Raw genomic sequence first — 27,182 nt, 5'->3', positions numbered from 1 at the left:
AGGAAGGAAGGAAGGAAGGAAGGAAGGAGGGAAGGGAGAGAGAGAAGGGAGGGAGAGAGGGAGAGAGGGAAGGAAGGAAGGAAGGAAGGAAGGAAGGAAGGAAGGAAGGAAGGAAGGAAGGAAGGAAGGAAGGAAGGAAGGAAGGAAGGAAGGAAGGAAGGAAGGAAGGAAGGAAGGAAGGAAGGAAGGAAGGAAGGGCAGGAGGGAGGGAAAGCAGATGTGAAGGGATGAAGGGATGGAGGGCAGGAGGGCAGGAGGGCGGCAGGCAGGCAGGCATCGCGGCTGCCCGCGGCTCCTCCCGGCCCGTCGGCGGGCGGGGCTCGGCGTCCGCCCGCCCCCTCCCTGCGCCCGGCCCGGAGCCCGGCGGTGGCGGCGGCGGCTGCGTCCCTCCGACGGCAGCAGCCATGAAGTCGCTGTGCCTCGTCACGGTGGGGGTGCTGGCCATGACGCTGCTGATCGCCAGCGTCTCCTTGCTGGTGGCACACGTCTTCCAGACCGTGGTGGACCTGCAGGTGAAGCAGGTGAGAGCTCGGCCGGGTCTCGCCTCGGCGCCTCCTGGCCCATTTATTCCCTCTCCAGATAACCTCGGGAGGGAGGGAAAGGGCTGGCGAGTGACATTTCTGGCTCACGCCTTGCAGCAGCTGCGGTTGGGTGAAGGTAGGAGCATCCCTGGGCAGTGCCCCCCCCTCCCCCTCCGCCCCTGCCTGGCACCACCCAGCTGGGCTTGGGTCTCGGGATGGGGGCTCAGGCTGCACTGCGCCTGGGCTGGGTAAAAACTGGGTAAATAGGAGTAAAAATCAGCTCCCTCTGGGGCAGGGGACACCTCAGCCCCCTCTCGTTTTGCTGTCCCAGTCCCAGGTTTGTTGGCGCTGCCGTTCCGCAGCTGGTTCTGATGCTCCAGTTGCTGCTGCCGCTGAAGCACAGCCAGAGGTGCTGGCGGCTGGAGCATCTCTGGTGGATTCCCAGGCTGGGCTGACAGCAAGGATTTCACCCTGTCCTTAAAGGCTGCTTTTAGAACCCTTGGAGGCATCCATCGTGGTGCTTTGTAGGGCTGAAAAGGTGGTTAGGGGTCTGGAACAGGGCTGCAAAGATGCTGAGAGGGGAAAAACTGAGAGAATTTGAGCTTGTTAGTATGGAAAAGAGCAGTCTGAAGGGGAATCTCGTCAATGCCTAAAGGGTGGGTGGTAGGAGAATGGGATCAGGCTTCTTTCAGTGGTGCCCAGTAACAGCACAAGAGGAATGGGCACAAGCTGGAACATAAGAAATTCCATCTAAACATGAGGGAGAACTTCTTGAATTTAAGGGTTGGTTCTGAAGCCCTGGAGCAGGCTGCCCAGAGTGATAGTGAAGTCTCCACCTCTGGAGAGATTCCAAACCCACCTGGATGTGTTCCAGTGTGACCTTCTTTAGATGGCCCTGCCTTGGCAGGGGGGGTTGGACTGCATAATCTCCTTCCAACCCTTACCATTCTGTGATTCAGTGAGGGCAGAGCTCTTCACTCTTTATGGTGCCTGGGCTCTTGTTCCTCTGTCATACTGGCTCTTTGCAGTTACCCAGTGGTCCAGTGAGAAGGGTCAGCTGTGTCTGTGCTGGTAACCCCTGTGGGGCAGAGAAATGCACAGTGATTTATCTGCTTAGTCTGAGGAATGTCCTCCTCTCTGTTACCCTGACAGAGAAACCAAAAGCGCTAACAAATGAAGGGATTTGAGCCGTGCTATTGTCTGCCTGGTGCCCAAAGTCTGCTGATCCCCTGTGATGCTCTCACCAGAGCACTGCTCTGTTCTTTGGGGTGTTGACAGGGAGCATTTCCTAGCACAGAAGCTGTGTTGTTTTAACTTAGATCAGTTTGGGTTAGTGAGTGCAGTTTTAGGTTGGCAGGCAGCTTAAAGCAACTTGTGGCACTCTGAACTGTGCCTGTAAACTTAAAGAGGACAGCCAAAAAGAAAGAGGGGTTACCATAGGGTAAAGCTGTCATCGTGCAGCTTGCCAGTGTGGCAGCTGTTCTGCAAGGGCACCTGACACTGGAGCAGCTCCTCTGTTTGTCCTCAGGAGCACAGCACGGGTAAAGGAAGCCTGCTCCTGAAGTTGTTTGATCCTCTTCTAGTCTGCAAGCCAGGTGTGAAGTGATGTGAGTGTTCAGGTATGCATAGCAAAGCAAGCCAGATCAGCACAGCTTTGCACTGGCATGTGCAGGTCCTTCTCCAGGGACCTAGGTCTCTTTGGAATGGAGTCTGTCATCCTCTGCATCACAGCAGACGTTCTCGTTCCCAGCCTGTTTGCTAGAATTAGGGAGTTGTTTGGGTTGTAGAAGCCCTCCGAGATCATTCAGTCTAGTCATCAACCCAACACCACCACAGCCACTAAACCATGCCCACAACTGCCATGGCCACATGTTTCTGGAACCCCTCCAGAGATGGGGACTCCACCACCTCCCTGGGCAGCCTGTGCCAATCCCTGACCACTCTGGTAGCAAAGGAATTCTTCTTCATCTTCCACCTAAGCCTCCCCTGGCACAATTTCGGGCCATTTCCTCTCCTATCAGCTGAGCCTAAGGAGAAGAGATCAACCCCACCTCACTGCAACCCTCTTTCAGGAAGTTGTGGAGAGAAATGAGATCTCCTCTCAGCCTCTTCTTCATGCTGTGGTGAGAGGAGGAAGGTTTGGTGGGAGAGTGTGGGCCTGCCAAGGCTTAGGCGTGATCCTCCTTACGCACATTATCTCTTGGCTCTCTGCTCCTTCCCCTCCTGCTCGGTTATGTAAGAGGCACTTGCTCCTCGCTCAGCAGGGCTTTCAGTAACGCAGGATCAACTTCCCGGAGCTCAGCCTGCTCCTGCTTACTGCTCTCCAGCTTGCAGTGTACATCTGGATTGCGTTGCTCCTGCTTCCCCCTGCCCCGGTCCTCTGCAGGAGCCAGCCACACAAACTGCAGCTTTCGGCTCCAAGCGTTGTGCTCCCAGGCTCTGCTGATTCGGCTGCTTTCCATGTGTGCTCTGTCCCATGTGAGCTGCTCCTCGTTTGTGTGTTGTCTGCAGAGTTGCTGTCTCTTGTGTGAGCACGTGTGCAGCTTAGACAGCCTTGTGCAAGCAGCCAGATCTCACTTTGCCTTGGCAGTGTGGCAAGACTTGAGCCTTTCCAGGCGGACCCGGAACGCCATCTCTCTGGCTCTGGCCCGCTGTAGCCTCCTCAAGCTCCTGTCACTGGCAGAAAGGATAAGAAGATACCCTTCTGCCAGGTTGTTCATGTTCCTTTGGGGGCTTTCCAGCAGAGCTGACGTGCAGGGAAGGGCTCTCTGCAGCCTCCATTGCAGCTGCAGTGGGAGATGGCATTTTGGAGCAGCTGAAGCACCTGCGTGCCCAAACTTGGGACCTGTGAGCCACTGAACGTGGGGCAGCTTTCAGCAGAGCATTTGTGCTGCATCCTTTCTGGCCAAAGGAAAGGGAAGTCTGGCAGGGAAAGGGACTCTTGGGTACAGAAGGGGTGTGGGAAGAGTGGGGGAATCTAGCCCAGTGTCAGCCGTGACATCCCCTTGAACACCAGCAGGCAGATGTGTGGTGACCAGGGCAGCTGCAGGAGACTTTCAGGTCTTGCCAACTTATTCTCTGTCTTACTTGCCAGTCTCAGGGTTTTTTTTTGTGAGTGGTATGCAGATCAGGTGTCTAACTGCTCCAGTATCTGTACTTGTCAGGGTATAGCACCTCAAACTCCATAGAATAAGGACAAAAAAACCTCTCAGGAGCAGGACTCAATGAGGTGCCCAGAGGAGAAAGGCCTTCAGAACTGCTGGCAGTGCTGCCCTTGTGCTCTGTGTTGGCTGCATGCAGTTCATTGCAGTGAGCAAGCTGATGAATACAATAACTTTCATCTAGGCACCTCATCCCAAACTTGGGCAACCAGCCCTTTACCAGTGTTTTCTTTACATTCCACACCTTCCACTGATGATTTTAGTCTTCCAATCCCTTGGAATTTCACTGGACTTTGGTTTCCAGCCATCTCTAGATGGATTGCCTGGAGTGCTTCAGACCCAGAAGGACATAGAAGGTATTTTGTCCCTTGCTTCAGTTTAGGTATTGATCTTTTTGTTGTTGTTGTTGACTGTGCAGTGCTGTAGCTCTCAGCACAGTTTAGTGTGGAGATGTAGATGAAGGATCAGTTGAAATCACAGGATCACAGAATATCAGGGGCTGGGAGGGACCTCCAAAGCTCATCTAATCCAACCCCCCAGCCAGGCAGGATCACCTAGAGCAGATCACACAGGAATGCATCCAGGCAGGTCTTGAATATCTCCAGAGAGGGAGACTCCACAACCCCCCTGGGCAGCCTGTTCCAGTGCTCTGTCACCCTCACAGGGAAAAAAATCCTCCTCATATTTACATGGAACTTCCTCTGCCTCAACTTCCACCCAGTGCCCCTTGCTCTGTCACTGGGTATCACCAGGCAGAGCCTGGCTCCAGCCTCTTGGCATTAACCCTTTCTATATTTATAAACATTAATGATGCTCCCTTTAAGCAGCCCATTCTCAAGGTGAGGATCAGAGGAGTCTGCTGGTGTTGGCCTGGGAGCTTATCCTGTCCTTGCGTTTAGTAGGTGTAGTTAAATTCTGGCACAGACTGAACACATTAAAACATTTTGCAGGGGGAAGGGTGTAAGAAATGCAATTCTCTGAGTAGGTTCCAAAAATGTTCAACACCATTTCCCACCCCCACCATCACTACCAGGAACAGCTACAATGGGGAAGGGTTGCTGGCTTATTATTTCCCTTGTGTGAAGCATGGTCAAGACAAGGAAACAGCACTGAAGGAGGCAGCTGCAGACCCGGGACTGGCATGGTCAGCAAAGTCAGCAGGAGAGATGCTGTGGCACACTTGAAATGGCTGTGGGCTCCACTTGGAAAGGAGAACTCCTCCTGTGCTTCTGAGTGAAGGAGGAGATGCTCTTGCCCCCTGCTCTTGCAATGGGCACAGTGTTGCATCTCTCTGAGACAGCACCTCTGAGGCTCAGGCCTCTCTAGGCTACTGCCTGCAGGACTGGTGTCTGATTTGAGGCTTCTGAGAACTTTATTTAGGTTGTGTTTCCAGTCCCTGCATAGAAATGCAGCAAGGGGAGAGCTCTGATCCTCTGTCCTCAGGCAGCAGAGGAGCAATAACTACAGCAGAGCTGTCTCTCTTGCATGTTTCAGATTAAAGAGCACAGAAGCAGTGTGGCCAGCACTGCTGGGAGGTTGTTCTGCCCCTGGACTCAGCACTGCTCAGGCCACACCTTGAGTGCTGTGTCCAGTTCTGGGCTACTCAATTCAAGAGAGATGTTGAGGTGCTGGAAGGTGTCCAGAGAAGGGCAACAAAGCTGGTGAGGGGCCTGGAGCACAGCCCTGTGAGGAGAGGCTGAGGGAGCTGGGGGTGTGCAGCCTGCAGAACAGGAGGCTCAGGGCAGAGCTCATTGCTGTCTACAACTACCTGAAGGGAGGCTGTAGCCAGGTGGGGTTGGGCTCTTCTGCCAGACAAGCAGCAACAGAACAAGGGGACACAGTGTGAAGTTGTGGCAGAGGAGGTCTAGGCTGGATGTTAGGAGGAAGTTGTTGGCAGAGAGAGTGATTGGCATTGGAATGGGCTGCCCAGGGAGGTGGTGGAGTTGCTGTGCCTGGAGGTGTTGAAGCCAAGCCTGGCTGAGGCACTTAGTGCCATGGTCTGGTTGACTGGATAGGGCTGGGTGCTAGGTTGGACTGGATGATCTTGGAGGTCTCTTCCAACCTGGTTGATTCTGTGATTCTATGATCTGTGAGCTAAGATTTCACACCCTGCCCATCCTAGCAGTGAACACAACCTCTGACAAAAAACCCACAAGTGGTCCCAGTCCTGCAACAGCAGATCCTGCTCTGGTGTGGGGGAAGGGCAGCAGAGCAACACTTGTATGCCATCAGCTGAGGAACATGGACACATTTTTGGCTTAAGACTATGTGCTTGTGTTTTCTCTCAGGTCCTAGGCTGTTTAGTATCAGGTCATAACCCAAATATCCCTGGGTGAAGAGGGGAATAAAAAAGCTTCCCATATTTTACTGTTTGAGAGCTCCCTGGGAGTCTGTGCAAAGCCAGCTCAGAAGTTTGTGATGCTGGATTTACAGCCCTGGCTGTCACTGTGCAGAGCTATAAATAGACAGGTGGCTCCTGTGGGAGACTCAAACCCTGCCAAGGCAGCTCCAGCAAACAACCCACCAAATGACTTGGTTTCACTGCCCTTCTGCTCTGTGGCACACCTCCCAGGGCATCACTTCATGATTTCAACATTTCAGAAGCCTGTGTTTAAATCAACCTGTTCCTTCAGTTCCTTCTGCTCAGTGCCCTTTGTGTGCCAGCTGGTGCATGTGTGTTTGTAGAAGCCCACGTTGCATTTGGTGGTGCTGCATCAAACTGGGCACCATCCCTGGCACAGAATCCTGGAATGGTTTGGGTTGGGAGTGACTTTAAAAATCATCCTGCCATGGGTGGGGACACCTCCCACTATTTCAGGTTGCTCAAAGCCTCATCCATCCTGGCCTTGAACACCTCCAGGCAGGAGGCATCCACAATCTTCCTGGGCAACCTGTGCCAGTGTCTCCTCATCCTCACTGTCAAGAATTTCTTCCTAATTTCCAGTCTCAATCTCCCCACTTCCAGCTGAAACAGGGTAGATAGTTCACAAGCAGCCAGGATGGGGCTGTGTAGGAAATGAGGTGATGGTAACTCCAGAGCAATCCTCAAAGCTCCTGGAGCATGTCTCAAATAGATCATTTTTGTGTGTGTGCTGTGCCACAGAATAACCTGGTTGGAAATTCTCAGAGGAAAGCAGCCTGCAACTGCAGAGTGCTGCCAGCTGGGCTGGCTTGTGCTGCCATGCAGCAGTTCTGCCAAGCTCCTGCCAAGAAGTTTTCCTTTTGAAACAGTCTCCTCTTTATCTAATCAGGCAAAATTCAAATCTACAAGGAAGGAAAACAGCTCCTGAAGTGGGAAGGCCAAGAATGAGTCCTGAGACAACTGTGGCTGATAGAGTTAAGGCCCCATAAACAGCAAGGGAGAGGTGGCAGCTGTGCAGTCTGCCCTGCTTTGGAGCTTGCACTTAGAATGTTTGACTTGTTTGCTCAGAGGAGTGAAAAGAGCAAGCATTGATGGACACAGTTAACTGCAAAGTATTTCCCCCTCTGCCCTGCTTCTGCCCACAGGTGATGACATTTTCAAACTCATGCTTTCCTTTGTGTTTATGCCTAAAAAAAAATTCACCCTGCAAGCCACAGATCCCTGTACTACCCCTGCAGCAGCACCAGTGGTGGAGCTGCCTGAAAAGCCTTAGGTGATGCTTTTATAGTGGGAGAGAATGGGCTGGTAACAACACATGATGGGGTCGAGACTATATTCTCTGTTCACACACACAGAATGCCAGGTTGGAAGGGACCCCAAGAGCCATCTGGCCCAGCCTTTCCAGGTGATGGTGGAGGTGAAATCATAGAATGACCTGGCCCAGCAGTCTGTCAAGATGAGGCTTCAATTTATCCAGTGCAGGGGAATCCACTGCTTCCCCTGAGAGATCATAGAATCAAGCAGGTTGGAAGAGACCTCCAGGATCATCTGGCCCAACCTAGCACCCAGCCCTGGCCAAGCAACCAGACCATGGCACTAAGTGCCTCAGCCAGGCTTGGCTTGAACATGACTCCACCACCTCCCTGGGCAGCCCATTCCAATGCCAATCACTCTCTCTGACAACAACTTCCTCCTAACATCCAGCCTAGACCTCCCCTGCCGCAACTTCACACTGTGTCCCCTTCTTCTGTTGCTGCTTGCCTGGCAGAAGAGCCCAACCCCACCTGGCTACAGCCTCCCTTCAGGTAGTTGTAGACACCTGTAGATGATTCCAACTTAACAGAGTTGCACAGAGGTGCAGTTTGCTTACATGAAAGCAATTTGTTATTTGCAGGCTTTCCTCACAGTCCACTGAAAACCAAACTCTGCTTTGGAGACAGAATCTCCCAGTTGTGCTGGAATTTGGCATTCCTGGGCAAGGAAATCATAACCAGAAGGAATCTCAGCTGCTTTTCTGGCCTCCTAAGAGGTCTCTCTTAGGACTACTTGGCCTCCCCATGTTGAGTTCTGCTTTTATCTGTAATACTGGCATGTTTGATGGTGTCTTCCACCAGGTGAGGTTTTTGCTGACAGAGGAGATGCCACAGGATCATTGTGTAACAGCTCCTAAGTCTTCATTCTGTAAAATGCTAGGCTGAGGTGTCTGTGGGAAGAAGTGGAACAACAAACCCAGCAAACCTCTGCCCCTAGCCTGTGAGCCATGTAGCATGTGTCTGATCTTGTTATTTAGTGAGGTGCTTCAAAGCCAGGCATGTCTGTAAGCATTGGTAGAATTGGGGCCTCATATCCCATTGCCTGTGCTTGTTCTGAAGGCACAGAATTCCTCAAGGGAATCCTATAGGGATCTTACTGTAAGGGTCACTGAGCACTGGGACAGGCTCCCCAGAGGGGTTATGGAGTCTCCTTCTCTGGAGACTTCCAAGGCCTGTCTGGATGCATTCTTCTGTGACCTGAGCTGGATTGTGTGGGGGGTTAGACTGGATGATCTCTTTGGGTCCCATCCAACCCCTAACATCCTGTGAGCCTGAGACACAGGCAGGCTGCAGAGGGACTGTTCATGAGGGTGTCTAGAGACAGAACAAGGGGAATGGTTTGAAGCTGAGGGAGAGCAGGGTTAGACTGGGTCTTAGGTGAAACTCTGGAATAGGCTGCCCAGGGAGGTTGTGGCTGCTTCCTCCCTGAGGGTGTTCAAGGCTAGGTTGGATGAGGCCTTGAGCAGCCAAGTCTAGTTGAGAAGTGTTCCTGCCCAGGCCAGGGGGGCTGGAGTAAATGACCTCTGAGGTCCCTTCCAAGCTGAGCCATTCTAAGATTCTCTCCTCTGAACACCAGGCAGCATCTCTCACTAACAGCTGCTCTCTCTTTCTCTTGTTTCAGGGAACAGTGCTGAAAAATGGCACAGAAACCTTTGAGGCCTGGGAAGATCCTCCTCCTCCAGTCTACATGCAGTTCTACTTCTTTAATGTGACCAACCCTCTAGAAGTGCTTCAAGGTGATAGTCCTCTCGTAGAGGAAATAGGGCCATACACCTACAGGTAGGACCAAGACACTGTTTGCACATTTCACTAAACCTGGGAGGTTTGGGAAGCCAAAAACAAAAGGGGATTCAGAACACTTGGGATCCCACTCTAAGGGAAAACCTACCTGTTAAGGTGTGAGTGGAAGTTTACACCCAGACAGCACAATCAGGCTGACACCTGGAGAGCCTGCACGCAGCTTCAGATCAATCCAGTGACTTCTGTCACATTTTGAGCAGGATTTTCATAGCTTCATAGAATGGTTTAAATTGGAAGGGACCATCAAGATCATTCAGTTCCATCCATGGGCAGGGATACCTTCCCCTAGCCCTGGGCAAGCTGTTCCAGTGTCTCCCCACCCTCACTGTCAAGAATTTCTTCCTCATCTCCAGTCTCAACCTTCCAGCTCAAAGCCACTGCCCCTTGTCCTGTCACTACAAGCTTTGTTCTGCTTGCAGCAATGTTAAACAAGAGCAGCCCTGGGGCAGGAGGTCTCATGGTCTTGGAAATCATGGGAGATAAGAAAACCCAAGCAAAAAGGCTGATTTCTTCTTGTCCTTGGTCTCTGCACTCTGTCCTGCCCTTTTGATTCTTTCCTCCCACAACTCAGCTTTTTTTCACCCTCTGCTGTAATCTTTTCCCTTATCTCCTCTGTGTTTCAGTGCTGTCTCTTCAGCCTTGGCCAACAACCTGGGCTTCTTTGGTAAAATATCTTGTACTAGACAAACCAGCAGAGCTGGAGGAAAGGCACAGAAGCTGTCACATCCAAGCTTTTCTTCAGCTCTCTGTAGTACAGTGCTGGTAATTAGGCATCAGTGCATACTCCCTGTCAAGAAGGTAAATAGGGCCAGCTCCAGGTGTAGCAGATCCACAGACTGCATTGGGTTGGAAGGGACCCTCAAAGGGCATCTTGTCCAACCCCCCTGCAGTCAGCAGGGACACCTCCATTAGCTCAAGCTGCCTAAATGAACCACACAGCCTAAAGCTCTTCTGCACCCTGATTCTTAGCCTCCCTTTGCTGGCTTCTTTCTTCTCTTTCCTCAGCTCTGAATGTCCCCTGGGATCACACATCCCTGCTGCAGCTTAGCCATGGAAGGGTGCAGTGGGATGGACAGGGCTGGAGCTGGAGCTGGCTGGGAGTGCCTGAGGGGAAGCCCAGCCTGAGCTGCTTCTTTATTCCCTTTGCTGGCTTCTTTTCTTCCCTCTCCTCAGCTCTGAATGTCCCCTGGGATCACACATCCCTGCTGCAGCTTAGCCACGGAAGGGTGCAGTGGGATGGACAGGGCTGGCGCTGGAGCTGGCTGGGAGTGCCTGAGGGGAAACCCAGCCTGAGCTGCTGGTTTGTGGCTCACTGGGAGAGCCTTCCCCTGCAGCCCAGCCACTCTGGCTGTCCCTGGCTGGGTAATGGTGGTGGGAGGGAGACTGAGCCTTCCAGCCCTGCGTGTTTCATTGCTTCTGGCTGGTTTGGTTAGTCTGAGTCTGGCATGTCTGAGCAGGCCTTGATTCTGCTGGCTCTGTAGGAGAGAAGAAAGAGGAAAGGTAGGAAGTGGAGTGTGCTTTTGTGGCAGATTCTTTAATCCCTGCACCAGACTGTCAGCAGTGGGTGAGAGAAGAGAGGAAGCATGTGGGAGGAGAGGGAGAAGGGAGAAATGGTAGGGGTGGCTTGCATGCTCCAGCTAGACACAAAAGACCAAGTTTGGCTCACAGGCTCCATGGAGCAAAGCATCAAAAACTTGTAGAATCATAGAACTTCTCATTTGGAAAAGCCCTCTAAGACCACTGAGTCCAATCATCAACCCAACCGCACCATGGCCACTACACCGTGTGCCCAAGTGCCACGTTCACATGCTTCATGAACACCTTCAGGCACAACGACCTCACCAGTTCCCTGGGCAGCCTGTTCCAATGCCTCGTTTAGGTTTTCCTTGTGGCAGAACACCTGAAATGCCCCAGTGTGATGTGTGTAGCTCAGTGTGTTTATAAAGTACTGGGGAGAAAGGCTGGAAGTGAACTGGCCCAGACAAGCAGGGTAACAGAGGGAAGGTGAGAAAGCTCAGCAGAATCTCCTCCTGTGTATTTTTCCTGCAGTTCATAGTTCTGACCAACACACTTTGTGAACCCAGCTAGCACAGGGGCAGATTCTGTAGCAGAAATGGAGTGGTGCTGGTGTTTGTAAAGCCTGGAAGCTGAATTTGCAGCATATGAAAGAATTCACTCTAAAGTACTCTGCTCATCTGCCTGAGCCTGCTGAATCCATAAAACACCTGAATGTTGCCTGGTCTTGCTGTTTGCCTTTAACATCCCAGATCCTCCTACTCACATCCCTGATCAAGGAGTGTTATTTTCCTCTCCAGCCCTTTTAGAGTTGGAGAGGCTTCTTAAGTCTACATTCCCTCCAGAGTTTGTTGACATTGCTTTGCTTCAAACTCCCAACACCTTAACTCCTGCCTGTTTCAGGGAAGGCTCTTCACAACTGTCCTTTTCCATCCCTTCAGCTGAAGCCCTAGGGTATAAATTAGGCTCTTTCCATACCAGTCTGGAAGTGTGTCTCTGAATCCTTTTGTGCTCTCTGAAATGTTCCCTTCCCTTAGAGGGTTTTAAAGATGAGGTAAAAATACATGTGGGGTGGTGACATTTTTGGAAGCCCCCTGTGAGGTCTGGGTCAGCTTACACTGACAGCAGCAAAAATGAGTCTGGTCCTAATGACCTGCAGGTGCCATCTCTCTGTGCCTAAAGCAGTACAGCAGCCATCAGTTAATTGCAGTTCATAGAATCATTGAATGGTCTGGGTTGGAAGTGACCCTCCAAAGGTCATCCAGTCCAACTGCCCTGCAGTCAGCAGGGACATCCTCCACTAGAGCAGGTTGCTCAGAGCCTGACCCTCAATATCTCCATGGATGGGCCCTCAGCTTTTTTCCTGGACAACCTGTTGCAGTGTTGCAGCACTCTCATGATGCAGAACTTGTTCCTCACATCCAATCTCAATCTGCTCTGCTCTCATTTCAAACCACTGCCCCTTGTCCTGTCACTGCAGGCCTTTGCAAACAGTCCCTCTGCAGCCTTCTGGTAGCCCCATTCAGGCACTGGAAAGCTGCTCTAAGGCTGAACACCCCCAGCTCCCTCAGCCTGTCCTCACAGCAGGGCTGCTCCAACCCCCTGATCATCTTTGTGGCCCTCTTCTGGACCTCCCCCATCAGATCCATGTCCTTCCTGTGTTAAGGGCTCCAGAACTAGACACAGTAGTCTGGGTGAAGTCTCCCCAGTTAATGTTGTTTGTGCTTTGTAAACTTGGTTGGTTCTTGTTTTCCAGGGAATACAGGCCAAGAGTACATGTTCAGTTTTTGGACAATGGTACCAAAGTATCTGCTCTGAATCCAAAGACCTACGTATTTGAACCTGAGAAATCAGTTGGAGACCCTGAGGTGGACCTGATCAGAACCATTAATATCCCTGCAGTGGTGAGTTTGCTTTTCTTTCTGTTTGGAAGTCATCCCCACACCCTTGCTAACCAGCAGCTGCTGCTCCATGCTGTCTCTCCCTGTGTGGGGACTGAAGAATGAGAGAGGCAGCTTATGCCTGGGGCAGAGGGCACATTCAGTTTTGGTGTGGGCTGTCCCTCCTTCCTCACACACCTCTGGTAGTGCCTCGGTTTTGTGCTGCAAGCTGACACACACACTTCGGGGGTGAGCAGAAACTGTTAAGTGAAACTCAGCAGTTAGTGATGGCAAATGCACAGGAGGAGCTGACTCTGGAATGGGAACGTTTGGAATGCCTGGGGCTGGTTTTGTCAAGAAGTGCCTCCATGTCTGCATCTCAAGCTGGGAATGGAACAATTACAGCAGAGGAGTTTTGAGACAGAGCTGAAAGGGAAGAGATGTCAGAATGAAACCACCTCAAAACTGTGTGAGGTGCAAGTGCCCTCTGCAGAGAATCTTCTTTTGGTGATCAGAGACAGACTCTGAGTTTTGGTCTCACAGGAGCAGTGTGAGAACAAGCAGAGACAAAGCTTGCAAAGGGAGTTAGACTGTAGTAAATTACTTGCTGGCTGTGTCACTGAACCTTCACTCTCTGTACTGGCTTAACTGGCTTCAATTACAGGGAACATTCTCCTTTTCCCCCAGCACTTCCCAAACTGCCTTGCCTGATTTTGCCATTGAAGACATAAATCCCCTGCCTGTAGTAGTAGGAAGGACTCAGTGTACTAAAAGTTGTAAACACTCACAGTGTTTACAGTCCCATTTGAGTGGTGGTTAAGTGTTATCTCTTGCTCTGATTTTTGACTGTGGTGTGAACAGGCAGGACTAGAACTACAGGTTGGCTCACCCAAGCAATATTCCCTTCTTTTGCCTTTGCTGTTTTAAAGACATCTTTTTGGAAACAGTTCCTCTGCAGCCTTCTTGTAGCCCCATTCAGGGACTGGAAAGCTGCTATTAGGTCTTCCAGGAGCTTTCTCTTCTCCAGGCTGAACAACCTCAGCTCCCTCAGCCTGTCCTCGTATTCCAGAGTCACCATGAGGGTGCTGGAACACTGGAACAGGTTGCCCAGGGAGGTGGTTGAGGCTCCAACCCTGGAGATATTGCAGGTCAGGCTGGACAAGGCTGTGAGCAACCTGCTCTAGTGGAGGCTATCCCTGCTGACTGCAGGGGGGTTGGACTGGATGAGCTTTGGAGGTTCCTTCCAACCCAGACCATTGTAGGATTCTGTCTTGTAAAATGACTTGCCAGCTAGAAAGGAAATACATTGTGTTTTTGTTGGCAACTGGTAGCTTTTCAAGCCCTAAAGTGTGACTTCCTAAGGCTGAAATCCAAAGCCCATCTCCAGCTGTAAGATATTTGTGAGACTTAGGCTGCTTTAGAAAGCACTTCTGCATGTTTCACTTCTTCCTTTTGAAGCCTCTGGCAGTTGATGGCGTGGAGCTGAGCTGGCTGTGTGCCAGCAGCAGGCTGAACAGGAGTCTGCAAGAGCTCATGCCTGTGGCAATAAAGCTGAAGAACCTGTTAGCCACTGTGTTACCTGACACTTGGCAATGTGGAGCTAGTGAGGCCCTGGTGAGACCACAGCTGTCCAGCTCTGGGCTCCCCAGTTCATGAGAGACAGGGAACTAACTGAGAGAGTCCATTGGAGGCTATGAAGATGCTGAGGGGCCTGGAGCATCTCTATGAGGAGGAAAGCAGCTCTGGGGCTGCTGAGCCCAGAGAAGAGCAGCTTTAGAGGGGATCTTCTCAGTGCTGATGCAGGACAAGAGGATGGGGCCAGACTTTTCTCAGTGGTGCCCAGTGACAGGAGAAGGGACAATCAATGGACACAAGCTGGAACCCAGGAGATTTCACTTGAGCTTAAGGAGAATGCTCTGAGGGTGCTGGAGTCCTGCAGCAGGCTGCCCAGAGAGGTTGTGGAATCTCCTTCTCTGAAGAGATTCCAAACCCACCTGGACATGGTGATCCTGGGCAAGCTGCTGTGGGTGCCTCTGCTTTAGCAGGGGGGTTGGACTGGATGATTTCCAGAGGTGCCTTCCAACCCCCACCACGCTGGGATCATGCAGAACATGTGCAACACTGCAGTGTCTGCATTTGTATGCAGCTGGCATTAGTTGTTCTCCACTAAACCTGACCATTGCTCCCTTATCCAAACCCCTGGCAGACTGCCATGGAGTGGACCAGGTCAACCCCTCTTCAGTTTGCCACCGAGGTGCTGCTGCTCCTGTACCAGGAATCCCTGTTCACGATTCACACCGTTCATGAGCTGCTGTGGGGCTACAAAGACAGGCTACTGTCCACCATCCATCTGCTGCACCCCGAGATTGACCCAGTCTTTGGTCTCTTTAACAAGGTAACTGGGGTGCAAGCCCCCCTGATGCTTCAGGTGGGCAATGACCACTGCCTGTGGGCTTTGTGGGGCTGGCTGTGCAAGCCACTAGAAACATTTCCTGGCCAATGTCCTTAGTAGTACAAACTGGACACAAACTGGAACCCAGGAAGCTCCACCTCAACATGGGGAGAAACTTTTTTACTGTGAAGGTGCTGGAGCCCTGGAGCAGGCTGCCCAGAGAGGTTGTGGAGGCTCCTCTGGAGACTTTCAAAACCCACCTAGATGTGCTCCTGTGTGACCTGCCCTGGGTGATCCTGCTTTGGCAGGGAGGGTTGGACTTGATGACCTCTGGAGATCCCTCCCACCCCAAACATTCTGTGACTCTGTGCTCTGCAGTGCTCAGATTATTTCCTGTGGGTTTATGGGTTGGGTTTGGGGTTTTTTTGCCAAAGGTTATTGGTTTTTTTCCTTTCATAAGCACATTTCAAAGGAGAAAAAAGCTCCTCGAAGTTGTATTTCCTTCATTTGGGAGGTGTAAGCACCCAGCCCAGTCGCTTCCACATCTTCTCTATTCAAGGTGGAGTTTAATGTTCTGCATTTGCCTCAGGGGCAGTCTGTGAGTCCCACGGTGGATTTGAAGTGCTGACAGCTTAACCTCCTGCCACCCTCTTGCAGCTACCAGGCAGGTGTTAGAGAATGAGCAGAGTGATGAAAACTTCACCTCTCTGTTTGCAGATGAATGGCACTGATGATGGAGAATATGTTTTCCTGAGTGGGGAGACAGACTACCTTAACTTCTCAAGGATTGTGGAATGGAAAGGAAAAGAGTAAGTCCTGCAGTACAGTGTGGCCTCTGCCAACATATGCTCTGTTCAGATTTTGGGTGAGCATGAGCACTGATTCCCAAAAATGGGCCCTTTTATTCTGAGTAGCTCATAGCAGCTGTAGCTTTGCATCAGCCCCTCAGGATTTTGGTGTGTGTCATATAACCATGAGAGGCAGACAGCACAGCCCTCAGAGAGCAAGCTGCTGAGAACTCACCTCTGAGCCTGCCCCTTGGCAGAGGTGGGACAGTATTGCTGTGTCTGCAGAGCCACTGTTGCCAACACCACCCTTCCTTCTGCTCTGGACCCAAAGCCAAGGCTGGGGCATTTGTTGAGGGGAGATTTAGGCTGGGAATTAGGAATAAATTCTGGAACAGGTTGCCTGAGGAGCTCATGGATGCCCCCTCCCTGGAGGTGTCCAAGGCCAGGCTGGATGAGCAACCTTTAGCCCCTTTAGCAACCTTGACCCTTTAGCAGCCTGGGCTATTGGGAGGTGTCCTTGCCCATGGCAAGAAGTTGCAACTGGATGATCTTGCAAGTCCCTTCCAAGCCAACCCAACTCAACCCATTCTATGAATCTAAACCTCTTCAGTGGGAAGCCTGTGCTAAGAAGAAGACAAAGATGAACTACCTAAAGCATCCCTCTGCATTAACCAGAACATCTGCCAGCAGTGACATGTATGGGTGGAACTCCTGCAGGCATATTCTTGCTTGCCTGGCACCAATTATACAGACTACAAATGCAACTTAAACCCATTTTAATCCCCTTTTTGTGAGCAGAGCTGTGGCAGGAGGACTTAGGATTCTGATTTGCTGGCATTGCCTGACCACCACTCAAAGCTCTTTTAACCTTTGCTCTCTTTGCTTTGTTTTCTTCAGGTCATTGAGCTGGTGGACAACAAAGACATGTAACATGATTAATGGGACAGATGGGACATCCTTCCACCCACTGATCAGCAAAGATGAGAACATTTACATCTTTTCTTCTGATTTTTGCAGGTAAGGAGAGGAAAATATCATTCAGACTTTAAAGCAGGACATTTCTGTCCATTCCTCTTGAGGTTTGATGGTAGGCTGCTGGCTTTCCTGCCATGATTTTATTTAACAGTAGGAGCCTTCTGTGTTTATTCATGGCATGAAGGATGGGAGAGTTACACCAGAGCAAGCCCATGCATGAAGGAAAGGATGGGCTGTTTCCAGATAAAGATAAAGTGAAGGCCCCCACCCTGAAGGTATTCAGGGTCAGGTTGGATGAGACCTTGAGCAACCTGGACTAGTGGGAGGCATCCCTGCCCATGACAGGAGGTTGGAACTAGATGATCTTTAAGGTTCCTGCCAACCCAACCCATTCTGTGAATCTATGAACACTTGGAAGGTGGCTGGAAGGACAGACTGGCCTGAATAGTAATAAGAAGGATGGAAAGATTGATATCAGCTTTGCCCAAAGCTGCTTTCCTCCAAAATCTTCCCCTTCAGAGAACCCAACTGCCCTTTTCAGTCATTGATGACTTAAAGCTGTTTAAAATGCAGCAAGATGCAGAAAACCTTTGTGTTTCCTTCCCTGACTTCCACCTTATCTCTTTCCTTGCCCATTTCCCTGCTCTGAAAACCAAAACTGATCTGCACTTCCCTGTCTTTCATCCTGTGTTCCTTTCCTTGTCCCTTCTAGTGTCATGTTGTCACACAACGGACAGTAAGGGCCTGTGGTGATAAAAGTGGCAGTGGTTTGAAACTAGGGCAGGAGAGATTCAGATTGGGCATTAGGAAGTTCTTTACTATGATGATGGTGAGATGGGAACAAGTTGCCTGGAGGAGCTGTGGACAGCTCATCCCTGGAAATGATTAAGACAAGGCTGAGCAGCCTGGGCTGGTAGGAGGTGTCCCTGCCCATGGCAGGGGGTTGGAACTGGATGATCTTTATGGTCCCTTCCAACTCAAGCCACTCTGGTTCTATGAACATGAGGATCAGAGTGAGCCCCTGAGATGCTGAAGGCAGGCATCAGAGTCCCTGCAGCAGCAGCAGGCACAGGACTGCCTCTTTTGAGCAGCAGCAGAACAGTGAGCTGTGTGTTTGCTGAGCAAAAGCCTGGTGTATGTAACAGCAAAGAGTTTTAGAATGGGCTTAAACCAAGCCTGCAGTTTACTGCAGATTTGCTACCCAGGCCTCAGCAAAGAGACCTCTGCAGCAGCTGTAGGTGTGTGCTCAGGACTAACAACTCTGGGCCTGGCTTTTCTCCCTTGCAGGTCTCTCTACCTCGTGTACGACAGCTCAGGAACTGTTTCAGGCATCCCAACCTACCGCTTTGTGCCTCCTGCTCTGGTATTTGCCAACACAACAGTGAACCCAGACAATGCTGGCTTCTGTGTTCCACCAGGAAACTGCCCTGGCACTGGGGTGCTCAACGTCAGCGTCTGCAAGCAGGGTATGTGCACACAGTCACTGAGTGCATTGGCTTGGAAGGGACCCTCAGAAGTCATCTCAGCCAACTCCCCTGCAGGCAGCACAGAAACCTCCAACTAGAGCAGCCAGGAAGAAAGGGGCCTGGGGCTACTGGAAGATAGTAGGCTGACCCAGGTGGGCAGCAGAGCCAATGGCATCCTGGGCTGGCTCAGGAGCAGTGTGGCCAGCAGGACAAGGGAGGTGATTCTGCCCCTGTACTCAGCACTGGTCAGGCCACACCTTGAGTGCTGTGTCCAGTTCTGGGCTCCTCAATTCAAGAGAGATGTTGAGGTGCTGGAAGGTGTCCACAGGAGGGCGCCAAAGCTGGTGAGGGGCCTGGAGCACAGCCCTATGAGGAGAGGCTGAGGGAGCTGGGGGTGTGCAGCCTGCAGAAGAGGAGGCTCAGGGCAGAGCTCATTGCTGTCTACAACTGCCTGAAGGGAGGCTGTAGCCAGGTGGGGTTGGGCTCTTCTGCCAGGCAAGCAGCAACAGAACAAGGGGACATAGTCTCAAGTTGTGCCAGGGAAAGTACAGGCTGGATGTTGTTAGGAAGTTGTTGGGAAGTTGTTGGCAGAGAGAGTGATTGGCATTGGAATGGGCTGCCCAGGGAGGTGGTGGAGTCACCATCCCTGGAGGTGTTGAAGCCAAGCCTGGCTGAGGCACTTAGTGCCGTGGTCTGGTTGACTGGCCAGGGCTGGGTGCTAGGTTGGACTGGACAGTCTTGGAGGTCTCTTCCAGCCTGGTTGATTCTATGATTCTCTGAGTGCATCGGGTTGGAAGGGACCCTCAGAAGTCATCTTAGCCAACCTCCCTGCAGGCAGCAGGGACACCTCCAACTAGAGCAGGCTGCCCAGAGTCACATTGAGTCTGATCTTGAATATGTCCAGGGATGGGGCCTCAACCACATCCCAGGGCAACCTGTTTCAGTGTCTCACCACCCTCACTGTGCAGAACTTCCTTCTCATGTCCAACCTAAACCTCCCCTGCTCCAGTTTCAAGACATTGCCCTGATCCTATCATGACAGACCCTTCTGAACAGTCCCTCCCCAGCTTTTCTGTAGCTCCCTTCACCAGAAAGTTGCTCTGAGGTCTCCCTGGAGCCTTCTTTTCTCCAGGCTGAACAACCCCAATCCTTTCAGCCTGTGCCCTTAGGGGAGGTTCTCCAGCTCTCTGATCATCTCTGTGGAAACTTAAGACATGAAGCCATGCTGATGGGCCACAAGGGAAAAACTGTGAAGCCAGGGAGTCAGTGTTGTGCCTCAGAATGGACTTCACCTTTGATTGTTAATGACAGAGTGGAAAGAGTTTTGAAGTCCTCAAAGACTTCCTTGAATCCTGCTCTGCTTATTTTAGGTGGTGATTTTCCATGTTTTCACTTTCTGTGTTTTTCCCATTCCAGGTGCTCCAATATTCCTGTCAGCTCCACATTTTTACCAAGCAGATCAGAAGTATGTGGAGGACATAGAGGGCATGCACCCAAAAAAGGAATACCATGAGACGTTTCTGGACATCAACCCTGTAAGTGCAGCCTATTTTGAAGGGGTATGGAGTCAGGAGAGGAGTGCTAGGAAAGAATGAGGGTTGTGCCTTCCATGGTAGGTTGCAGAGTTGTTGGGATTCTAGCTGTGAAATGCTGGAAATAAAGGGAGCTTGCAGCTGATGGGCTATGGTTTTTCACACTTGGGGGTTAACTCTGTGTGATGGTTTGGGTGTTCCCCACCCCCCCACTCTTATGGAATCACCCAGACTAGACTCAGCTGAGCTGGAAATTAGAATGAAGCTTTGTATTTACAGCTTAGCACACTATACAAGCAGGTATGTAGCACAATATATACAGCTGTGTGCAGAAATAGACAAGTTGAAAAGCAATACAGAAACACAGCAGCCCTCTCAGAAACCAGAGTCCTCAGGAGGGGGCTCACAAGCACCCTTCCACCTCCTTTCCACCCCTCTACTTTATCCCAGACTTTGCCTTACGTTCAAGGTGAGTTTGGAGAATGGGCCAGGGGGGTTAAGAAGCAGATGGATTGGTTAGACAACATGTTAGAGAGAGAGAAGTGCAGGCAGCCAGAGCTGGAGAGCAACTCTGTTATCTACAATGTTTGTGCTCCTGTTTTTATACATCTCAGCAAGCCTATGAGTGAAGCAGACATCACCATTGTTTCCTTTTCACAGCCTATCATCTAATTCTTCTCACCCAAATATTCTAGCTAGCTTCAAACTAGCACACCCTGGTAGGCAGCTCAGCCCTTCGAGCAGGATGGAGGAAATACTCAGAAGGATAAATGCAAGAAAACTCAGGCTGAGATAAAGAAAAGACAGGAAGAGAAACAAACCCAAGAGACCCAAGTGACACACAAATCTCTCAGTGGGACACCACCAGCCAGTCCTTGAGCAACAGCAGCCCTGGCAAGCTTCCCACCCAGTGTTTCATCACTGAGCATGATGCCACAGGGTGTGGGATATCCCTTTGGCAGCTTTGGGTCAGCTTCTCCTGGCTGTGTCCTCTCCCAGCTTCTTGTCCACCTCCAGCCTACTTGCAGGCAGGGCAGAGTGAGAAACAGAAAAGGCCTTCAGGCTGTGCGGGCACTGCTCAGCGGAACTACAACATCCACGAGCTGGCTCTTTTCATCATCATTCCAGAGCACAGCCCAATATCAGCTGCCTCAAAGGAAATTACTTCTGCCCCAGGTACAGCCAGTACAGCACTGATCCACACAGACAAATGTAGGTCGAGGGAGAGAGCAGGATCGTGCCCAGCCTGGCTCACAGCAGCACTCATCAAGCTGTTCTGTGTAGCAGAAGCAGGAGGCGATGGCATTGTTCCTCTGCTACAGTCTGCTGCAGATTGATAGGTTCATGGAATGGTTTGGGTTGGATAGGACCTTGAAGATCATCCAGCTCTGACTCCCCTGCCATGGGCAGGGACAACTTCCACTTGACCAGATTACTCAAAGCTTCAAACTAGTCCAGGGATGGGGCATCCACAGACTCTCTGGACAACAAAACTCCTGCCCTTTCCAAGAAGATCTTGGGGAAGGGAAGTAAACAACAACCCTAAGTGGATCTTGTCGTGCCTTGTCTGGTGCTCCCCAGTGTAAATATTAGGTTTCATTCTCCCAGTTCCTGGTATTTCACATTCATTCCTTTTTTTTTTATGACACTGATTTCTTTTCTTCCCAGCTGACAGGGCTTGTCCTGCAGGCAGCCAAGAGGATGCAGGTCAATGTTCACGTCAGGAAATTACCTGAGTTTTTGTAAGTGCTCCTTGCTCAGCTGCACACAGATACTGTTGAGTCCTTCTGGCATGTTGGTTTACACCTCCCCAGTGCTGGATGCTAGCTCTTCTTCCTACTCAGCTTCTCAGCTGAGTGTTTATTGGCCCAGCTTTGCTATAGAACTGAAAAACAGCAGCTTTTTATCTGCCCAGTCCTCTCAGCAGAACTGGTGCTGTTTCTTCTTCACAACAGCACCAGGAGCACAGCTTGTGAGTAAGCTGCCCCTTCATATGTGCCAAACATTCAGGAGGTTGGGGTTTTTTTTTTGCTGCTGTGCACATGTTGCTTGGACAATAGGTTCTGTGTTTTACAAATATGAGCAACCTTCAACAGCAGCTCAGCTTTGCATTCCTGACGACTGGCACAAATCTGTCATTCACTTGCTTATTAGTGAGCCTCTTCTGGGTCCTTCTTGCTTTTTTGTCTCCAAACCAACTCCCCAGTTTGCTCCACACCAGATATTATTTACATTGGAGATTGGAATTCATATATGCAGTGAATGAGTTGGAAAGGGACCTTTAAAGCTCATCCAGTTCCAACTCCCTGCCACCTCCCACTAGCCCAGGTTGCTGAGGGCCTCCTCCAGCCTGGCCTTGAACACCTCCAGGGCGGAGGATTTCTTCTACTCCAGCAGGAAGATGAAAATCCCCAATCAAAAGGAACAACCCAGAGGTTTTTCAGGGACAATTTCCTCATTCATTGTTCTATTCCAATCTGTCTTCAGACCTCTACAAGTTGAAAACTTGCAACCCCCTAATTTTGTATTGTGGTTTTTTTTTATCCCAGTGAAACAGGCAACGTCCGAACGCTGATCTTCCCAGTGATGTACATAAATGAGGTAAAGAATTGGCTGATATCTCTGCAGCACTCTGGGATTTCTATGCTTGCAAAAATAGTCTGAGCTAACCAGAAAAGAAAATGCTGTTTGCTTTGTTGTTTCATACAGTGATAGAAAGAGCCTGGTGCTGTTTCATCACTACCGTGCTGCTTCTTGACCACAGCATTAGAATCATAGAATCAAGCAGGTTGGAAGAGACCTCCAAGATCATCCAGTCCAACCTAGCACCCAGCCCTAGCCAGTCAACTAGACCATGGCACTAAGTGCCTCAGCCAGGCTTAGCTTCAACATCTCCAGGCACAGCAACTCCACCACCTCCCTGGGCAGCCCATTCCAATGCCAATCACTCTCTCTGCCAACAACTTCCTCCTAACATCCAGCCTAGACCTCCTCTGCCACAACTTCACACTGTGTCCCCTTGTTCTGGTGCTGCTTGCCTGGCAGAAGAGCCCAACCCCACCTGGCTACAGCCTCCCTTCAGGTAGTTGTAGACAGCAATGAGCACTGCCCTGAGCCTCCTCTGCTGCAGGCTGCACCCCCCCAGCTCCCTCAGCCTCTCCTCACAGGGCTGTGCTCCAGGCCCCTCACCAGCTTTGGCGCCCTCCTGTGGACACCTTCCAGTACTGCAACATCTCTCTTGAATTGAGGAGCCCAGAACTGGACACAGCACTCAAGGTGTGGCCTGAGCAGTGCTGAGTACAGGAGCAGAATAACCTCCCTTGTCCTGCTGGCCACACTGCTCCTGAGCCAGGCCAAGATGCCATTGGCTCTCCTGCCCACCTGGGCACACTGCTGGCTCATGTTCAGCTACTCTCTACCAGTACCCCCAGGTCCCTTTCTTCCTGGCTGCTCTCAGCCATTCTGTCCCCAGCCTGTAGCACTGCTTGGAGTTGTTGTGGCCAAAGTGCAGAACCTGCACTTGGCCTTGTTCAATCTCATCCCATTGGCCTCTGCCCACCCTGTCAAACGCTCTCAGTCCTTTTCATTTCCAAAGCATTGGCCATGAGGAAAAGGGCTGCTCAGCTGAGGAGGATTGTGTTCAGGAGATCCTATCTCTTTTTTCTTTTGAGTCACCTTCTGTGAAGATCCTTGTGCTGGAGTTGCATCACTGAATTCCTTGAGATTCAGTTGCAGTGATGCACAGCATCATTTCTGGCCTTCATGACTCCCATTCCTAAACTGAGAGTTAAAAGTCACTGCTTACTTCCAAGAAACAGACTTGGATACTGTGATACTGTGATGCTCCCTCTGGCTATGTGAGGAGAGCTAACAATTCCTAAAGGATATCAAGAAGCAGCAAAGCAGAGGGGGAGAGCTGCGGGAGTGTAGTTTCCCTACCCTTCACAAAACTCAGCTGATCTCATAGAAAGGAAGAACACAAATAATTTCCTTTTCTCCCTCTTCATCTCTGCCTGCTCCAGAGTGTTCTGATTGATGAAGGATCTGCCACCAAGCTCAGGCATGTCCTGCTGGAAGCCAGTGTTGTAACTGGAATCCCCTTTGTAATCATGGCTCTAGGAATCGTTTTTGGCGTTGTTTTCATTGTGCTCGTGTGCAGGTCCCGGGGAGTAAGTGAAGAGGTAAGTGGCCTTTGAACATGACCTTGCCTCCTGCACACCTTTCTGTGTTGATTTTTTACCTGTTCAGTGTCCTTCTGCACACGTTTTCATATGTTGTTTCTGTTTAAAATGCCCTTTCTAGGGAAGGGAAGTTTTAATAGACTCAGAATAAAAGCAGCAAAGCAAAGGAGTGGAGCTAATGTAAGCGACGTGGTAAGGCAGGTCCTGACTTTTGTGCCTAATTCCTTTGCCAGCAGTAGTAAAACAAAAAAAAAAATCAGCCTGTCTAGAGGACCCTGAGGGCTAAAGATGCAAAAAAAATCAATCACAGTGGCTGGGCAGGTTTAAGTCAGCAGCAATCTGACAGTGTTCTCAAGAGAAACAACTGTGTGGTGCCAGCAGATTGGAGCCACGATCGCTGCAGCCAAAGGACAGATGAATTGTACAGCAGACAGTTTTCTCCAGACACTGCTGGTCTGCATGTCTGCTTCTGATGAGTTCTGTCACTAAGTGACATGTTCTGTGAATGAATGGCATGTTCTGTCTCTAAATGACATGTTCTGTCACTAAGTGACCTGCTGGCGTTAAGGCTGCTGGTCATGTCACAAGCTGATGCCTAAATCTCACCCTACTAGGCAAGGCAGCTGCCTTCAGCCCAGACAAACCCTTTGGTTAGAGACACAGACTGGGTACTCTAGGAGGCTGTTTTCTCCTTGTAGTTGCTGTGGCCTTGCTTGTGTGATGTTTCCTAAGTCCTACCTTACAGCAGTGTGAGAAGGCACCCTCAAGCCTGCCTCCAGAGCACCTGACCACACCATGTCCCACTGCCATCACATCTCCAATGGGACTGAGTGTGATGGTCATGGCAGCCAAGGTCTGCAAGCTCCTGTCCTCAAGCAGTGGCTTGGAGCAGCTGATCTTGGCTCTCTTGGCCTCATTCTTTATTTTCTCAGGAGGCATTTCATGAGCAGATGCTCTTCTGATTGTACTTCAGGGTCCTTTACAAGCCACCCTGGTACTTTTTCCTTTGAGGTGTTGAGTCTCTCTGTGTTTAGAGAGTCAATACTGTCCCATCACCTGAGCCCTCTGTCCCAGACATTCCTGCTCCACCCTACATCTGTAGCTTCCTACCAGCTCTCCTGGATGTTCCTGAACACTGCAGAGGGATTAAAATGACAAACCAACACCAAAATCCCATGGTTTTCTACACTGCTTTTGTTGCTTTTCCTGCAAACCAAAGTAATTCAGCTGGTTACAGCTCTCCCTGCAGCCCCCCCTCCCACCATAGAATCATAGAATCAACCAGGTTGGAAGAGACCTCCAAGCTCATCCAGTCCAACCTAGCACCCAGCCCTATCCAATCAACCAGACCATGGCACTAAGTGCCTCAGCCAGGCTTTTCTTTAACACCTCCAGGCATGGTGCCTCCACCACCTCCCTGGGCAGCCCATTCCAATGCCAATCACTCTCTCTGTGAAGAACTTCCTCCTAACATCCAGCCTATACCTACCCTGGCACAACTTGAGACTGTGTCCCCCTGTTCTATTGCTGGTTGCCTGGGAGAAGAGGCCACCCCCTACCTGGCTACAATGTCCCTTCAGGTATTTGTAGACAGTAATAAGATCACCCCTGAGCCTCCTCTTCTCCAGGCTAAACAACCCCAGCTCCCTCAGCCTCTCCTCATAGGGTTTGTGTTCCAGGCCCCTCACCAGCTTTGTTGCCCTTCTCTGGACACCTTCCAGCACCTCAACATCCTTCTTGAATTGAGGAGCCCAGAACTGGACACAGCACTCAAGGTGTGGCCTGACCAGTGTTGAGTCCAGGGGAAGAATAACCTCCCTTGTCCTACTGGCCACACTGATCCTGATGCAGGCCAGGATGCCATTGGCTCTCTTGGCCACCTGGGCACACTGCTGCCTCATCTTCAGCTTACTGTCTATCAGGGTGCTTACAGCCTGCCACCATCTGCAGGATGCTAACAAGGAGCCTGAGGTCCCTGCCCAAGCTGCCACTCCCCCTCTGGTGCTTTTTCAGTGCGGTGCTGGTTCTCTTAGAGGAAGCTGTAGCTAGAAGTAGGAGCCAAGAGCTTTTTTCCTTCCCTGGTTTAGAGTTTGGCCATCCAGCTTCCCTACCGTGGAAGCTCTCCAGTGGGCTGTGTTTAACTTTGCTGTGTTGTGTGTGTGTGTTTGGTTTTCTTTCAGAGTACTGAAGATGAAAGGTCCCCACTCATCAGGACATCTTAGTAGATATTCTTTACCATGAATTTGGAGAACCAACCATTAAAGCTGACCTAATGCCAACTACCACTGTCCAGTGCTGTCCACCGGGGAAGGAAGGACGGTCCCAAGTATTTAACTTCTTGTGGTATAGAGGTGGAAGAGAATCTGCACTGTCAGCAAGGGAGGAGACTTTTCTTACCAGCTGTGGTACAACTTCAAAATGACGTTTTCAAACTGCTTGAGATCCTGCTTTTATCAACCCTGCACTCTCTTTGCTCCTGCACTGATAGCCACAGAGGATCACAACCACTCTATCAGTGAGAAACAAAAGGGTCTGATTCATGAGAGGAACACCACAGGTAACCTTGGAGAACAGCCTCAGGAGTGTGGGCTGCAAAGAGCCCTTCTAGAAGCAGAGCAGGATCCTGGAGCACCCAGGAACCATGGACAATTTTGCCCTAGGCCTAGTATTGTCTTCTCTCTGAAGTGTTATGCACTGACTGTTTGTTATTAATGTCACCAGGCCTTTTGCAGCACTGATTTGTACAACTAACCCAAAACACTGAGCAAAACTGTGTTAAGCATCTGTAATTGCCAGGTTAAAAAGAAGCCTCTTAACCCTTCTAACTCTGCACAGGATCCCGTTGCATGTTAGCCATGCTTTTATCCTTTGAAGTTTTGGGGTTATTTGGATTTGTTCTTTTTTTAATCCCTTCAACTTACAACAGAATGTTCTGGAGGGTGGAGGGTCCAAAAATGGTGTGGGTTTTTTTTTTTCCTCTGGTGTGTGTGTGTCACAGCTCTCAGCATGAACACAGGTTTGGCAGTCACAGTCACTGCCTGGGCTGTAAAAGCACACTTCTGTATTAAGGTTTGTGTAAGGTTTTGAGGAGTCCAACAGGTTGGGGTCTCTTTTGTTTTTTTAACTTGTCAAGTGGAAACTTGTTTTAAAAATCACCCAGAGTATTCCCCCCCTCCCCCCCCAATTAAAAGAATATTCTCATTGAGAAGTATTTCCATTAGAGCTAGAGAAAGAAATGTATTTGAAAACTCTATTATGGTCTTCTAAAGAGAGGCATTGGTTTTTGCATTGTTTTG

The 27,182-nt window shown here is 50.6% G+C and overlaps 1 protein-coding gene across 3 annotated transcripts; it reads left to right on the top strand.

The window, feature by feature from the left end:
- The first annotated feature begins 338 nt into the window (after positions 1-338).
- SCARB2 (scavenger receptor class B member 2) lies at positions 339-27,174 on the top strand. Of its 3 annotated transcripts, none has more exons than XM_064149714.1 (13): positions 339-521; positions 8,979-9,136; positions 12,429-12,576; positions 14,759-14,947; positions 15,662-15,753; positions 16,630-16,749; positions 17,995-18,173; positions 19,590-19,708; positions 21,374-21,447; positions 22,255-22,306; positions 23,728-23,886; positions 24,008-24,066; positions 26,067-27,174. In XM_064149714.1, exons 1-12 carry the CDS (start codon positions 405-407, stop codon positions 24,035-24,037), a joined length of 1,437 nt encoding a protein of 478 aa, XP_064005784.1. In that variant the 5' UTR covers positions 339-404; the 3' UTR covers positions 24,038-24,066; positions 26,067-27,174. The 3 variants fall into 3 exon arrangements, with proteins under 3 accessions (XP_064005784.1, XP_064005783.1, XP_064005781.1); XM_064149713.1 differs by having other exon boundaries at positions 24,008-24,078; XM_064149711.1 differs by lacking the exon at positions 24,008-24,066 and having other exon boundaries at positions 340-521.
- Positions 27,175-27,182: the final 8 nt, after the last annotated feature.

Source organism: Pogoniulus pusillus, chromosome 10, assembly GCF_015220805.1.
Source record: "Pogoniulus pusillus isolate bPogPus1 chromosome 10, bPogPus1.pri, whole genome shotgun sequence".
Taxonomy (NCBI): Eukaryota; Metazoa; Chordata; class Aves; order Piciformes; family Lybiidae; genus Pogoniulus; species Pogoniulus pusillus.
This window is presented reverse-complemented; position numbering and strand designations above follow the sequence as displayed.

Excerpts from the sequence above, each read along its gene's own strand:
- SCARB2 (XM_064149711.1), top strand. The coding sequence starts at position 405 with ATGAAGTCGCTGTGCCTCGTCACGGTGGGGGTGCTGGCCATGACGCTG. Across the intron at positions 15,754-16,629 it reads GTGGAATGGAAAGGAAAAGA|GTCATTGAGCTGGTGGACAA; the intron begins GTAAGTCCTGCA and ends TGTTTTCTTCAG. Across the intron at positions 21,448-22,254 it reads AGGAAATTACCTGAGTTTTT|TGAAACAGGCAACGTCCGAA; the intron begins GTAAGTGCTCCT and ends TTTTTATCCCAG.